Here is a 17577-nt window from a genome sequence, read left to right as displayed (position 1 = left end):
TGGGGGGGGGGGGGGGGGAATACAAGTGAAAGTGTAGATTTATATGTATTTGTATGCCTTGTATGATTTCTATGCTTATATGTGTGTTTTTGTGTGATTATGATGTTGGATCTAGTCATAAGCCCCTAAAAATCGAGATATACTTTATGTTAAATGATACTAGCATCAATTATATTTCTACATACAAAGTATTCCAAGAAAAATAGCTAAGTGGCTTAATAACATCTTCTTTGGGCTAAAAACTCATTTTTGGACACAAAATGTTAAAAATATAAAGTTAAAGGGCCCAAAATGACATATTATGAATTCTGATGGGTGAGATGAGTCAAAACAGTTTCAATAAAGTATTTTCTGGAAATATACTCTTTTGGAGGATTAAAAATATAAATTTCAAGCTTAATGGGCTAAAAATGACATTTTCGGCCCAATAGGGCCCAATATGCGAAATTTTCCAATTTGAGGGGCTGAAACTGTATTTTTCCGTAAAGCAGTGGACTACTAGTGTTCCAAGTCCTTTTCAAAGGTTAAAAGTGCTTTTCATAATTAAAAAGGACCAAAGTTGCAAAAATATTCCAATTTGGGCCAAAAGTGTAAAATTTGCGAAAATGAAGGTTCCAGCCGAAAAGGTTTCATTTTGAGGGACTAAAACTGTTTTTCAAAAAGCTTTGAGCTGAAAAATACTTTTTCTACAAGTTTTGATACTAAAGTGTCAAGAATAATGACTTAAGGACTAAAATATAAATTATTTATATAAGGTGCAAAAGTGTAAATTCATCTAGAAAGAAGGGTCTGAAAAATGTAAAAGATTAATGTCTTAAGCAATGAACCCGACACGATGAAACGCTAATAACTCGACTATCGGCAGATTTCAATACACCTATAATACCAAAAATCGTTATTGAACGAATTGATTCGGTCTCGAATCAATAACAAATCCGAAACTACTAACATTACGACACTCAATACACACATGGAACTCTCGGAAACTCTATACACTCGTGGAAATACACTAGACTTCGACACTCCGTCCTTGGGCCCCAAAAGTTTCAAATCATGCTTGCCGGGCCTAGCTAGCCCAACGACATGATCTTTAGGCTCGAAGGAAATTTACTTACATGTAGTTGGGTCTAATACGACTTAATTCCGTGTAAAAGGACTTTCAATGGCAAACGTGTTGCTGGTCCCCAATGGTCCTTCGGTACTGCTAGTGAAGTCGAGAATTCACTATTGCGAGTTGGGCTAAGGGCCCTTCGCATTCTCTATAGCCTTAAACGACGTAGGGAAATACCGGGGGATTCGCACCTTCTTTTTCCCCTCGGTCGTGGGGCTACATGAGTCCGGGGGGGGGGGGGGGGGGGGTTGGGTTACGTGAATAAGTGTAAGCGACGCCTAAGGGATCGTTTGTACGGTTGTCAACTGGTCGTTTTCATTAACGCAGGTTACAACAATTCACCATCTACTATTAATCCAACGTCTCCGGAGCTCAACGAATACCCCTATCGTAACGAAATAACAACACATAAACTAATTAAAGTAAAGTGATAGGAAAACGTCAGGTTTTCCTAGGGTTTTCAACTAATACACCTACGAACTACATACCGAGTTTTACAAATCGTACGCTTACATCTATAGAAAACAAACAAGCATACTTACGGATCTTCACACTTTTTACACTATACTATTTTCAGAAAATATCGGATTTTCTGGTGGTTTTCAAAACAATACAACACATTGGATTTCAAACATTACTTATGAACTCACCAACATTTCATATGTTGACGTTTTTCAAAATACTTGTATTCTCAGGTAACAGGTAGAGTGAAGGAAGAATTGTACTCTATGATGTTTTGCGGTTGTTTAATTAACAATGAACAATTTATTTTTGGGCATGTAATATTTTGAGACAATGTAATGGATGTAAACACTATCAGTTGTAATATTCAAATGTTGGTGATGAATGATGTTATGTTTCATGTATATTCATTGTGATGGTATTCAATTGAGTCACAACAGCCCCCGAAAGTTTCCGCCGTCTGGTTCGGGGGTGTGACATGAGTACACGCGAGGTTCCTATGTAATATGAAGAGATACAAAATTGTATCTAATTAGACTTTGAACTACCAAATAAGTAAGACAATACACTCCAAGACGCGAAAACACTCTATTTCAAGTGTTAGGAGTGATCCGGGTAGCATCTAAGGGTGTGTATGGCATAAATAAGGAGTTTACTCTTCAAGAGTAAGCCCTTAGGAGTGTTTATGGTCCAAAGACCATGTCCCGATGAATTTACGGCCGTCAGCTCATGGGTGGTGTGCTTTTGGATGTTTAAAGGTCTTACAATGCACAAAGGAAGGTTCTAGGGTTGATTTCATGGCTTAGGAAGTGATCGGGACTTGAATTGACCATGGAAAAGGAGTTTACGGTTCTTGAATGGCACTTGGGGAGTTTACTACCGTAAACACATGAGTTTACGGCAGTAAACTCATGTTTGTCCATGAATCATGTGCTTTGGTGGTTGCAGGTTAAGCATATAAGGTTCTAAACCCAAATCTAAGTCATATAAGGTGTTAAGGGCACTTAAACACCCCATTAAAGGTGTTTACGGTTTTGGGAGACCTTCCCAAACCGTAAACTCAAGTGTGACACATTTGAATATGTTTTGGTGCATCTCATGAAGGAATATAAGGTTCTAGGCACTCATGGAAGCTTTTGGAGGGGTTTAAGGGGCATTTTAACACCTTAAAAGGTGTTTATGGTATTTGAAGATGTGTTTACGGTCCAAGAATGTTCTTGGGCCGTAAACTCATGTTTATTACGCAAATCATATGATTTTGGTGTTCAAATCTCGTGCATGCAAGTCCTTAAGCCATATCTAAGCACTAGAAGGGACTTGGAAGGGTTTTGGGGCTTCAAAACCCCTTTAAGGGAGTTTACGGTTTTGGGAGATGTTCCCAAACCATAAACACTTGTTCTAGAGTGTTTTGGGTGATTTAAACATAGATTTGTAAGCTAGACAAGTTAAACAACAAGGTAGGGTAGATTACTTACGATTTTGGAAGCTTGAGGAGGTGATTTTGGATCAAACTCGAGTTTTTAGAGAGAGAGTAGAGAGAGAAAGTTGTGAGGTGGTGGAAAAGTTCAAATGAAGTCTTCACAACTTTATATATGGTTTGAGTTTGTGGCCCGGTGGAAATCTACCCGATACCGACGTTAAACAGGGTTTAAAAATTTTACCCGATTAATTTGCCGTAATTACGACTTAGCCGTAACTAAAATTTTCCAAATAAATAACGAGGGTATTTTTACGCGTTTCTAATGGGTTTGGACACTCATGAGGTCATAATAAAAGTCCCACTTTAATTAATTTAAACTAAAAGCTAACGGAAAAATTGGAATACGAACAATTTTATTAACGGGAACGGTTTATAGTGACGGAATAATTTACGAGTTGTCACATTTTAAGCTTGGATTTGGTATTCTAAGCCTTTAGAGCCTTGCATGCACATAAAGTTTGCAACTTTATGTGATAAACATGCCTTAGGAAGCTAGATCTACCATTTGGAGCCTTGGAATGGTTGAAAATCATCTGGACAATAAGTGGATTGTATGAACTCGACGAGTCGGATAAGGAACTCAACGAGTTGGGAAGGGTTTTCCCGTTGTTTGGTTTCAGCATGGACTCGACGAGTCAGCAAAGGACTCGACGAGTCAGTTAGGGTTTTCCCCGACTTCTGGACACGCATAGACTCGACGAGTTGGTCGGAAACTCAACGAGTCAGTGAGGGTTTTATGGCCTTCTGAACTCTTAAGGAACTCGGCGACTATTGAATTTGACTTGGACCAAGGGTTGAACAGTTGACTTCTAGGGGTATTTTAGTAAATTGGAAATATATGGAAATGGTCCTATGGTAAATACATGTGGTGGAGTCCGTGGCAGTGATTTGAGAGTTTGAGCTTACAACTTCAGTTCGATAGTTGTGAGGTGAGTTCTCCTCACTATATCAATTGGATCTAAGGCACCAATGTCGGCCCTTATCGGATTTGTATCCGGGTTTATTGCATGATATGCTCATTGATTTACATCTTGGTAGTTAGGTTGGTGACATGCTTAGTGACCTGGTTAGGTCGGTATCCTGGTATATATGATGATGCTATGTTAGTGACCGGTTAGGTCTGTATCCTAGTAATAGGATGTTGCTATGATTAGTGATTTGGTAGATCGGTTTGACTGTTATATATGCTAGTGTATGATATTTATGTGCACATGTTTGTTGATTGGGGGTTGGGTTGAGGCGGTCCTGCTTTGTGCTGAAAGCCAACATACCCAGGGTGGTCCGGATAAACTGAAGCCCTTGAAAAGGGGTTTAGTTAGGCCGAAGGCCCAGCGAGCGGTCGGATAGGCTGTAGGCCCTGCGAGGCGGTCCATACGAGTTGGATGCTCGGAGAGCGGTCCAGATAGGCTGAAGGCCTGCGAGGCAGTCCAGTCAAGCTGAAGGCTCATTATGCATGTTGTTTGCTTATATGTTTATATGATATTGTTATATTTGTATGGCGTTGGTATTTTAGGGATAACTCACTAAGCCTTCGAGCTTACATTTACCGATTATTGTTTCAGATACTTCTGATGATCGCGAAAAGGCGAAGACGTGATCGTACAACTCCTCCTATTTCATGTTTTTATGATTTGATTTTGGGATACTTTGACATTATACTATTTTGGAAACATGTTTTGTAATAATCTTGATTTTGAAAATGTTTGAAAAAGTTTAAATTTGGCATGATTTGTATGGATGTTACATGTACGGTCACGTATTCGCCTTGACACAGTCCTCTGAAGTACCTAAAACCATAAACTAAAACTGTAAGCACAAAGCTTAGTGAGTTCCCGCGAAGTACCAACACGTAAACATAACAAATAAAATCTTGTATTGGGTCCACATCTAAAAGACTGGATTACCCCTAAGCCCACAATATGAGTATGGATTTCCTATTGTGCCCACAAATCATATATGGCTTGCTCATGAGCCCACAACATAAGTTTAGCTTGCCCTCAGGGCCTACAACTTATGTATGGCTTGCTCCTGGCCCAATCAGTCATTGGACTGGAATACCAATATACAACAGGTCCATTCAGTCATCGGACTGGTATACCCTCAGGCCCTCAGTATGAGTTTGGCATACCAACCGGGCCCTTATCTCGTATCTGGAATGCTCCCGAGCCCTCAATATGAGTCTAGCATGCCAATCGGCCCTAAGCTTATATCTGGAATGCTCCCGGGTTTGATGGCTACAACACAAAGCAGTACAACCTCAACCCAACATAATATGTCGACATATAACACATAACAAACATAATCAACAGACAGATAATCATATAATCAGAAATCAAAAGTAGTCCTACAGATCCACCGGTCTACACATATCAACAACTAGCATATAATCATACAGATCTATTCCATACTCAACATATCAATGTATAATAGTATATCAATCCAATAGGCCGACCTTGGTACCTTAGACATGTAAGTACAGTGAGGAAAACTCACCTCACAGCATGGAGAATAGCTGAACAATACACTGCTCTGAATAGCGGCTCTATAGGTCACCTATTAAACAGATAGAGCCCATGGCTTAACTATAGCTCAAATACCCAAAATACCCTTAAGTCAAACTTGGTCAAGCATAGTCAAGGTCAAAGTCAATGGTCAAGGTCCCAAAAGTCAATATTTCTTCCCAACGGAGTACGCCCTATGTACCAAGAGTGTACGCCCATCGTACTCTGATGTTGACCAAAAAGTGAGGCGTTGACCGTGTACGTGCAGCGTACCTCTAGGTACACCCAACGTATGCAACCCAGTCCCAAAATTCCATTAAGAGCTTATTACATTAAGCCCTTATGTCTAAAACTCATATCCAAATCCAAAATGATGTCCCAAGTCATAAAGTTTCCAACTTTATAACTTTGCATGGCTATAAAGTGCTTAATGTCCAAGACCCTAAGTTCTTAACCCAATAAGACATCACAAATCTTGTATGGAAGGAATGGAAGGGTCAGGATCACATTTTTATGGTTCATAATAGTTCCATAATGGATAAAGTTTCCAACTTTATCCTTTAGAATGGTCCCAACAAACAAGATCTAGTCTTTAAGTCTCAAAGGGACCCAAAAGTGCATCTTTTTCAACTTAACCCATTAAGTCCAAGTCTCCAACCTTCATATTTGAATCAAAATGATGTTTAGATAGATAAAGCTTACAAATTTATCCATAACAAGGTTACAAACTTTCAAGATCTAAATTTTATGCACTTAAAGTGACCAAAGGCTCGTAACACCCAAAAACTAGCTAGATCTAACAATTTCATCCTCAAGACTCAAAAGTGCATCTTTTTGAAATCGTTGCTACCACTTCGATGCATATTTTTAAGATTGTCAAATACGCCGTTAAATTTGGTGCAAGCCGCTCGAAGGTCACACCATTTTGCATTGAGCGAGTCGTATGTCCAGCTCGTTTGCCTTCCTAATAACGCGAGAAAGTGATCTAAAACACAATTCTAAAAGCTTTGACCCGTTTTCACGTTGCCGACATCCCCGTCTTGTGATATGAAAATCCAAGTTTTAGCTAAAGTTGCCTCCTCCTCATCGGTCCATTGCGTATTTTTCTTTTTTGTTGGATCTTTTGATTTTTTTGCCTTCTACGACTTGGTTGTGTTTCTTGAACCCATTCGTCGTCGTCGTCATTATCGAGGTTTACGAGTTGAGATTGAGATGATGAAACTTAAGATGGTTGTGAAGTTTGTTGATGTTGGGAAGTTTGGGGTTGAAATTGCGAAGGTTGTTGTTGATAGGCTTGAAATCAGGGTTGAAAGAATTGTGGTGGTTACTGTTGTTGGTAGTAGTGTGAGTGATATGAAAGACTGATAAATAGAGGTTGTTGTTGAACGGGGGATGATAACAATTGCATGTAGCCAATATTTGCTAACGGATAATTTGGAGTGTTTTTGGGGTGTTCGGGGTCGGTGGGTTATTTTGGTTTGGATCCATGAGGAAAGAAATTTTTTTTTGGTGAAGTATTTGTGTTGAAAGATTGTTTGTGTGTTTGAAACGTTAAAAAAGGCTGATATATATATATATATATATATATATATATATATATATATAGAGAGAGAGAGAGAGAGAGAGAGAGAGAAAGTGTGTATGGTAATTAATTAAATAAATAATTAATTTTTTTTACCAACGGATACATCGGTCAAAAAAAAAAAGAATAACCAATCAGCTCGTCCGTCTTCTTCCGTCTCCAGCCCCATGTCACACCCAACCCACCAGATGTTGGGGCAGTGTTCACGCGTGAAGGGGGCTGGCACGTCAACTCCCACATGTCTTAAACCATGCCACTTCGGGTAGCCTAAGGGATGTCCATTTAGCGGCACCCAATTTGTCCATGCATAAATTAATAATAAAGTGAAACATTGTTAGAAACAACAATAATAAGAGATTCTGAATAGGGATGAGCAACGGAAACGGGCACCTGCTTTCGGAACTGGAACCGCCTCGGAACTGCCGGTTCTGGAACTGGAACTGCCTTAAGCGGTCTCGGTTCCGGTTCCTAAAGGTATGGAACCGCCTTAAGCGGTTCCGGTTCCAATTCTCATTTTTACGAAACTGATACCCGGTGGATACCCGCCGTTTTCGGTTCCAAAACCAGGTACCCGGAACCGGTACCGACGGGTACCTGCCTATTTATAAAAAAATATATTTAATTTTTATATTTTGTTGATTTTTTTAAAAAAATTAGGGCAAACATTTTTAGGGTTTGTCACTTTGTTTGATTCTTTCTTACAAACAACCGTCGACACCCTATACTCTATTCTCTCAGTCGAAAGATACAGGCTCACTCTCACCATTTCTCTTCCCTTTGGTAAATTTGATTAGCTAGTTTTTCTCAACTCTTCCATACGCTAGTAGAGGACGACGGTGGTTTTGCTCGACTCCTTGTTCAATCGATTCGCTTATTTTGCTCGACTCCCGCTCACGCCGACCATCGAGGTTTATCTGTTCTTTAAATTCTTTTTTTATCAGATTTTATAGTAATCAAATCAAATGATAAGATCAGTTAACTTGGTTTAATCAAAGGTTCAGTTGAAGGTTTAATTAATTGGTAAGATCACTTCACTTTGTTTTATGCTTTGTGGTCGAGCACTCGAGTTCGATTATAGCATTTACTAGTATGGTCAATCATCGCTGTTACTTCTGTCGATTATTGCATCTATCATTCTATTATGGTTTCGAGTTTTCGGTTATATCATCTGTTTATGAAGTTTTCAGTTTGTTACTTCCATCGATTTTTCGATTATACTTGCTTAAACTCATGTTCTTCATCTTTCTGAATGGCTACTAACCCCTTTTGTTTTGTGAACTATAATAGCAACCATTGATTATAGACAATCCCTGCAAATAGCAATTTCAGAATCCAAACGAGGAAAAGAGAAATATTCAGATAGAGGTTTGTGTGTTACGTTAATGAGTGAAATATTATTATTATTATTCTGCCTTTAGTTGTCTTCTTAATATATGCAAATTCAAGCAGATAACTAGAGATGGGAGAAGAGAGAAGATTTCAATATAATATATGATGTAGTTGTGGGTGATGTAATACCTCTTAAAATAGGTGGTAAGGTAGGCTAATAAATTTTCATAAAATTTTTAAGATACTTTTGACTTTATATTGTTGAATTTCCATCTTTCTTATAGGTACCTGCTCATGGTCTCCTAATAAAAGGTCTCATTCTCTAGCCATTGATGAATCCATCATTACGGGTAGGCCTGACAATGGAGCAGGTTTTGACCCTGATCCGAACCAAACCCTTAATAATTATATGGGTGTGGGGCACAATTTTTGATCCGTTTACCCGTTAACAACCTGTACACGCTAACTCTTTTATTAAAAGGGTCGGGTATGGATCATTTATATTTTATACTTCCTAAAGTTTACTTTAAAATCCAATCGAAAGTCCAAAGAGAAAAGGCCAAAGACTAAACTGTTTTTACATAGGACGCAACTTCTAGACTTCCGGTCTTCTCCCAATAATCATGATGTCATTTCATTTATATTTCATCATGTAATCACCAATTTCATTTACAAATCAATAAAGTCATTTATCATCCGGAAGAAAATTTGTAATTGCTATTCTCTATCAATGCAATCGATGGTCAAAAACTAATAGGAAGTAACTACAATAATGATTTTAATTCCAATCGAACGTCCACGAGTAAGTAATATGTATACTAAATCAACTTTTTTTACATGTTATAAATGTGATTTTATGATTTAAGTAAAATGTGTTTGATTATTCAAAAAACCTACAAGTTACGGGGCGGGTTTGGATATCTGCTGATTCGGTGGATAAGGGTATGAGATTGATTATTCGAAACCCTGCTGGTTACGGAGCGGGTTTGGATCAGATTTTGAAATTTGTTAAAAGGGTTTGGATCAATGTCGATTCGCTCCAAACCCGACCCATTGTCAGGCCTAATTACGGGGGAAAGCAAGATTGTAAGCTGGTTAGACCTCCTTTTTATTATTCATTTCTTTTTAATTATTGCAATTAGGCTGCACGGAATGGAAGCGAGAATGGGCCGCGTGGAGCTACCCGCCCGGCGGAACACCACACCGTCAATGCGGGATAGGGTGGCGCGGGAACGGGTGAGGGGAGGCTCTCCCACATTCTCTCTCTTCCTATCATTGGTCATAATTTTTTTTTCTGTTTTTTTTCTTTTGAATGAACCGTTGTTTAACGGTAAAATAAAAAAAAATCCTTTTTTTACTAATGGGTATATGCATTTAAACCATTTTTTTTACCTTTTTAAACACCTATAAATACCCAACTATTTACCTTCAACCAACATTCAAACAAACCCTCTATTTCTCTGTTTTCTTCTCAAAAAAAAAAAATGAATCCCGACAATCAAACCCCAACTTCCGATCGAAGGAAAAAAAGTCATGGTTCAAGTTTAAACATCCATACTCGAAACATTTTTGATATCGATTCATCTCCACAAGGAGTTTATCACCCCCAACTCGATGCTCCCATTCAATCCCACTACAATTTCAATACCAAAATGTTGGACAACATTACCCGATCCAAGTTCCAAATGTTACGCCGCAAATGTTTTTAAACTTTGTTGTTATTTCGGGTGAACAATCGTCAAATCAACCTCAACCCCAAACTCAAATTCCCTTCCAACAACAACGCCAACTTGTCGATGAGTTGGATGACTCGGAAGAAGAAGAGATGGTTCCCGAAACTCAACCCACACCGCCCCCATAAAGACGTAAAGAGAAAAAAAAAACAAGCACGCAGGGGTGTCGCACAACCGGAAAGACAAAAGCCGACAGCATGGCTTCCACAAGAAGAGCTAGTTTTGGATGGACTTGCCTCTCCGGCTAAGTACTTGACTTCAAAGACAGCTAGCTAGTTTTCAAAGCTTGGGCTGACATTTCTGAGTATTCGATTCAAGGAAATGCACAACTGGGGGAGCATTTTTGGTTTTGCATTTTAGAATGGTTTCGGGACCAGCTAGGAAAATCGACGACTACCGTACGAAACACCAACTGAATTCGAAGTTTCGAGAAATAGCAAGGGGGGTTTCAAAAATAAATGGGTTGTACAACAACCTAAAAACCCAACGAAAAACGGCCAAGGAGACGAAGAAATACTTCAAGAAGCTTTGCAATTTTACCTTGAGGAAGTCGGAAAACCATTCAAGTGGCTCGATTGTTGGAAATTATTAGTCCGGTGTCCTAGGTGGAAAAAATACGAGCAAAATTTTATTTTTGGAGTCCAATAATCAAAGCGAACGAAAACGGGCTCTAGTGGTTACATAACTTCCTCCGATGCTCAGGTCGATGTAGATTTAAATCAAGACGATGAACTCGAGCTAGAAGAAATTGTCCGCCCGATGGGTAGGGACAAAGCAAAGAGGAAGGGAAAAGGGACTTCTTCGGTTGCATCAGATTTCAGCTTGGACGTTGATGAAATGCGGAAAATAACAGCGTCGCTTGATTGATATAATCTTAATTTCTCCGAACGTTGACGTTCAACAAAGAAAAAGAAGAAGCGATGAAGAAAGAGCGGGCGGAGCGACAAGAAATGTAGGATATGAAGTTTTTGATGAAAAACATCGATTATCTCTCGGGACTGGCTCTCGAACTCGTGATGAAGAAAAGGGGAAAAATTATGAAAAAATATTTTATGTAGGTCGTTGTTGGTTTGTTTGATTTTTTGTTTGTGTTTTTTTAAATTTTAGGTTTATTGTAACTTTTATTTTAATTAATGAAATTCATTTTCTTTTTAATTAAATATTTTGGTTATTTTTAATTGAAAAATTATAAATCATAAAAATCAATTAATTTTATTTAATAAAAATAATGAGGGAAGCCCTTCCCACCCATTCTTTGGGTTTTAGGTGAGAGAAAGTAAAATGAGGGAAAATGTAGTATTGTCCACAAAAGATGAGGGAAACTCCCCTCCGATATCCTCCGGTCTTATATCATAATATCATATTTAGTCTTATATCATAATATTATATTTATACTTACTGGTGTTTCAGGATGCCAACATGGTTGTACCATTGCTCTTACCTGTTCTTAATATTACCAATGGCTCAAAGCATTGGACCAATCCTCTCACAGATTGCATCATAACCAACTACCCGTTTTGGGGTAATAAGAATTAAGAAACACTTTTTTCTTTTAATTTATAAAATGATTGATTCTTGATATAACTTACTGTTTCCAGAAGAAACTCGAAGACTGGTATCTATTAATTATGTAAATGTAAATGTAAATCCTTTTGTTGAAAGTTGAAAGATTATGAATTTGTATAACATTTACTTGTGCAAATAAAATCATACTAGGTGTAGACTCGTTTGTTTGTGTAGATCTTTATTTATCAACATAATATTATCATTTCTTTGTTGATAGGATGGTGCATGTATAAAAGTTTCTGGATCTCCAACAGAAAAGGCCATCCTCCATCGGGGTGCCAAGGTTCTATTGCATGTTTTCTATTAAGTTTTATCTATGTGAGAGTGTGTTTTAAGTTTATATAAATCAAAATGGATTTAAATTGCAGATTGGGATGAACTTGTTTACTGATTTTTGTTGCTGCTGATTGTTGCTGTTATGTGCTGCTGTTGATGTTGCTGATTTGTGTTGTCGCTGTTACTATTGTTTTTTGCTGTTAACATTGTTGTCTTTATTGTTGTTGTTTTTGCTTTTATGAATTACAAATTTCAGCCTCTTTATGCTATTTGTTTGTATATCTTGTACTTAAATTGTTTATATAGGTTAGTTTACATAATTTACATGGCATATATAAAATAACAAGTTTTAATACTCAAGGAGTCAGGTACCCGGAACCGAAAGCGGTTCCAATTTTTTAGGAACCGGTGTAGACGTTTCGGTTCTAATTCCAAAAACTCAAGAACCATCGGTTCCAGTTCCAACTAAAATAGGCGGATATCCGGTTATGCTGATCCCTAATTCTTGAACATCTCATCAATATAGAAAAAGAAGTTATATATCGACAATAGTGTATCATTGAAATAGAGTGGTTGTGTAACAAAGATCTACTCAAACTCCAATACAATGTCTCCATGCTTTGAAGATGAACCCCTATTTACTTTACGAAACATCTACTCAAACTCCAATACAATCTTGCTTTTTGACCTTTTACTTGGAGCTTTTTGCGTAAAAGCAAATTCCCCATCCTCTACAATTCCATGAAAATGACCACCACTAATTTTAACGCACATGGTTATCAATCACCAATTAAGACAACTCTTAAATACATATCATTAACTTTTTAGAAAAATTGCCTCGATTGGCCCTATACTCATCCCCATAGCCTTTCATTATTGTCCTTTACATCAATTATTACACAATGAATCAACAAATCATATCAATTATAATGTTACACGACCCAACTAGGAGCACCTGGTCAGGTCGGGTCGGGTTAAACCAGGTCCAACCCGCCACCATTGAAGCTGTGTTCTGATGAGGAGGTTGAAATGGCAACTAATTCATTCAAATCAGATACACTATCTTGTAAATTCAATAACAAATGCGAAGTGCTAAAGCTTAATGACGGTTTTGCCCTCGCCACCACAGGCACCTCAGCCTCACCCACAAGCATCTGAACCACATTTCGCATTGTGGGTCGAACCGCCGGGTCAGGGTGAGAACACACCAACCCAATCAACAATACTTTATTCATTTGTGCCTCGTCAAACTCGCCGGACAACCGTGGGTCCGCCGCCGACAACAACCGCTCCTCCCTGTGCAAACCCCATACCCACTCTACCAGATTACTATTCTCCCTGGTTTTCCCCACCGCGGTAGTTTCCCTTTCAATCGGTCTCCGGCCACTAGCCACTTCAAGCACCACCGCGCCAAAGCTAAAAACGTCTGTTTTCTCACTCGCTCGACCAGTTAATAAATATTCCGGTGCCAAATATCCCATGGTTCCGGCGGCCACTGTGGCGTCTGGAGACTTATCGTGCTCTGTTCTTCGGGCTAACCCAAAATCTCCTAATCTTGCGTTGAACCCTTCGTCTAACATTATGTTACTAGTTTTTACATCTCTATGAATCACTTGATTTTCGCATTCTTGATGTAAATAAGCTAAAGCAGAGGCTACACCCATTAAGATTTTGCTCCGGTGAACCCACGGGAGAGTCATTCTTGACTCAAAAAGTGCTTTATCAAGTGACCCATTTGGCATCAAGTCATAAACCAGCAAAATTTCACCTTTTTCGTGACACCAACCTTGTAATCTCACAAGATTCCGGTGGCGGAGAGTTCCGATGATTGATAGCTCTGATAGAAACTCAGCCATTCCTTGACCACCTGTATGGCTGCACCTCTTAACGGCGATATTCTCGCCGGAATCCGATAATACACCCCTGTAAACAGTCCCAAATGCTCCATGTCCGATTACACGTGTGGCGTCGAAGCCTTTCGTGGCTAATTTAAGCTCTTTGTATGAGAATTCTTTGGGGGCTTTTATGAATTCAGAAGCAAAAGGTTGTGGCTTTTTTGTATTTTTGACTTTCTTGGAGTAGACCCATATTAGTAAGAGTGTACACACGGCTAAAACAAATGCACCGGCAGTCACCACCCCCACCACCGCCCCTGCACCTTCTTTGCATAACTGGTTCTTACATTTGCTCTTCTTTTGTGTAGAATGGTGGGTTTGAGTGGAGTTTGACTCGGTTGGTGCTATCGATGGTGGTGGAATCTTGACTGAGTCAGCGGCAGGGTTCGTGAAATTGGCGGTTGGTGGAGGTGGATGTGGTGGTGCGTCATCAAATGATGAGTTGAAGGTCCACCATTCAACCGAGTGGACTTCAGTGCTGCCTTGAGTCGACCCAGTGAATCCGATGAACATGAACTCGTTCACGTATTTATTGAGATCCATGGGGACGGATAGAACTGGTGTGCTTGGTTTTACGTTGGAGTATGAAATCGAGATGTTGAGTTGCTGAGTTGTGCCGTTGTACTCCACCCACGAGTTAACCTGGTCGCCACTTCTCAGATCAATGTTGATGGAATCCAAATCGGCAACGTCGGCTGAAATCATCGAGTTAAGATCCACACCCAAATGGTTTCCATTAATATCTTTAAACTCAACGTCCATTAAGGTATCAAATTCAATAGCAATGGCGCCAGTCGGAATACCCATGTACCCTCCGGCGTCCCCTGTGTCTTCATCGCCGGGCGAGATCACAAAAGCCAAACCAGCACCAATCGAACCTGGGTTTAAGTTGGTAACCGCAAACGAGAAGAAAGTGGTGAAGCTCGCCGGAATCGTGGTTCCAGGCCGCTTGAACCTGACAGGTTTGTTGTACAGAACTCCTCCGGCACCGGAGTTTGGAACAGCGAGCTCACGAGTGAGCATGATGCTCGTGTTGACCAAGTGAGCATCACCAAGGAGCTTCAAGCTACTCAGAGAAAGTGACTGGAAGTCAAACGAGATTGTTCCACCGACAGCATTACCGGAAAAGTATAATAATAGCAGAAAACATGGCAGAAAAGAAGTAATCTTTTCGCCGGAAATAAATGAAAGCATAGCTATGTTAGATCTGTTGGAAACCCATCAAAGATTTTGGTCCGAATTTTGTTATGTTGGGGAGAGATCGAATGGCGGATTATTCGATCACGAGATTGCAGGGAGATTGTAGAGAGAGAGAGAGAGAGAGAGAGAGAGAGAGAGAGAGAGAGAGAGAGAAATGTAGATGATGGAAAGAAAATGTAGAGGGATATGGAAGAAGGAGACAGGTGGCTGAGTTGGAAGACACGTGTCAGACATAACGGTCATATTTCCCGGTCCACCGTGTGAAGATTCTCCATCCATTCCCAAATAAACATGACTTTCCACGATGTATAATGTTAACTTATATTATATTTTATTTGTCAAAATGTAGTTCTTTTTAAAAAAGATAGATATTATGTAAAGCCTAAGTAAGATTTTTTTTTTTCATAAAAAACAAAATGTGATATACTTTCTTTAACTTAAAGAATATTACTGTTTCAGCACATTTCTTTTAGATTTTAACAAATGTAAGTCGAGATATTAAATGCAAATTAATCAATGCATCACTATAATAAAACATATGGCTAATGAATATTGTTATTATATCTACTATTTTTTGTCTTTTAATAACAATAATAATAATATAGTTGTAGGAAGCATACCTATAATATCATAGATTTTTAGGATAAACTGTATATGATATAATTGTATATATAATTAATTTATATTTTAATACATGTTTTCAATAATTGAACCTTAGACTATTATGTTGTAGATTTATAGTTAAATGATGAAGTCTAAATACCAAAGGCGGGACCCTTTATCAGAAATTAATTTCTATATATAAACAATTTAATCATCGAATTAGCCGTTGATATAAATTTGACAAATACAACACAACGGTATTTTCGCTTTGACTTTTGAGGCTGTGGTGTGTGACTTTTACTATGTATTTCATGGTGTGTGGACATGACATTTCACAGTAGTGTTATTTTTTATTATTATTAAAAGCTAGGTGTAAGATCTGTATAATATACGTTTTTCTTAAATAATATATTCTGTTAAATATTACATGTTTTTAAGTATTAATTTTACATAATGACAAAAATATATAAAGAATAAATTAACTATTTCGAAATATAAATATATAAAATAAAAACGTGCGTATTTATAAAATAATGATGACAATAATGTTATAAACATAAAACATTAATTAAATAAAAATTGTTAAATATATAAAAAAACAAAATGATGAATAAGTATGTAAGATAATGTATAATAATAAAAATAGACATTGAAATATTGAGACTTATTTTTATGAATTACAAATTTCCAAAGATTTCTTTGAATACAACATTAGATGTCTTATTGGTAAGTTTACTATTTTTATCTAAAATTAATATTTTTAATCTATCTTTACTCTTCACCCTCGACAACGCAACATACAGTTGCCCATGAGTGAATAATGGTTGTCTCAAAAGCAACCTCACCTTCCATAGTGATTGCCCTTGACTTTTATTTATTGTCATCGCAAAACATACAGTCAACGGAAATTGTCGTCTTTGAAATATGAAAGGAATCCTTTTATCCGAAGGCGTTAAAGACATTCTTGGAATAAACGTACAATTTCCGATATTACTTCCAGATATTATCTCAACTTTTGTAACACGTTTGCCCAATGTAATTAATCCGTAGCCTTGTTTGATTGCACAATCCGGATTTTTGATCAATATTTCTTACTAACATAACCAGAACATCGACTTTTAATACCAACTTATGAATTGGTATACTTGAAGGTCTAATACCATTTAAAATATCAGGGGAGTATAAAGTTTCATCAATGTTATCATGAACAAAATATGCACGTGAAAGACTATCTGAACTTAAATACTCCTGTTGTGCTCCTGGAAATAATTTTAACAAACGCTCGTTAATCTCTTGAACGACTTCATTCTTCGTTGTAAGGATTGCTCTTTCTTGAAAATAAATCGGATTCTTGGCATTTTCAACGATAGAAGGACAAACAAATTTAATTAATGAATCAATAGAATAAGTAGAATCAACAATGAGAAGATCATCAAGAATATTAATAATTGTCTCTCCATCATTTAAACCACCAACCTTTCCTTCTCCTATATCCAAAATCCATTTTGCAAAAGTTATCGTTTCTTGAATATTGGATGCGAGAACACTTAACCTCATGTTTTTTGTCAATGTTAACACTTTGCAATTTGACCAAATGTAAGAGGAACATAAAGAAGCATTGACAATCTCTTACCTACATCCGTTATGAATAACAGGTAGAATTTGTCTAAAATCTCCTCCAAAAACAATTGTTTTTCCTCTTAACGGCAATTTTGAGTTGGTACGAAGATCATAAGTGAATATATATTTCAAAGAACGATCCAAGGCTTCAAATGCATGCTTATGAATCGTAGGTGCCTCGTCCCATATAACCAATGATGTTTTTTTTTAACAATTCGG

At 37.9% G+C, this 17577-nt stretch overlaps 1 protein-coding gene and 1 pseudogene across 1 annotated transcript; both read right to left on the bottom strand.

Annotated features, from left to right (window-relative positions):
- Positions 1 to 12656: 12656 nt before the first annotated feature.
- On the bottom strand, positions 12657 to 15279 carry LOC145090391 (L-type lectin-domain containing receptor kinase VIII.1 pseudogene; annotated as a pseudogene).
- A 1467-nt stretch (positions 15280 to 16746) lies between these two features.
- On the bottom strand, positions 16747 to 17295 carry LOC145056713 (uncharacterized). Its single transcript, XM_079004433.1, has one exon. It carries the CDS (start codon positions 17293 to 17295, stop codon positions 16747 to 16749), a length of 549 nt encoding a protein of 182 aa, XP_078860559.1.
- Positions 17296 to 17577: the final 282 nt, after the last annotated feature.

The sequence above is a fragment of the Lactuca serriola genome, chromosome 1, assembly GCF_051521515.1.
Source record: "Lactuca serriola cultivar US96UC23 chromosome 1, Lser_US96UC23_V15, whole genome shotgun sequence".
NCBI lineage: Eukaryota > Viridiplantae > Streptophyta > Magnoliopsida > Asterales > Asteraceae > Lactuca > Lactuca serriola.
The sequence above is the reverse complement of the archived record's forward strand: the minus strand, read 5'-3'. Positions and strand labels throughout refer to the sequence as shown.

Bases quoted from the DNA above. Each gene is read 5' to 3' on its own strand.
- LOC145056713 (XM_079004433.1), bottom strand. From the start codon at position 17,295: ATGAGGTTAAGTGTTCTCGCATCCAATATTCAAGAAACGATAACTTTT.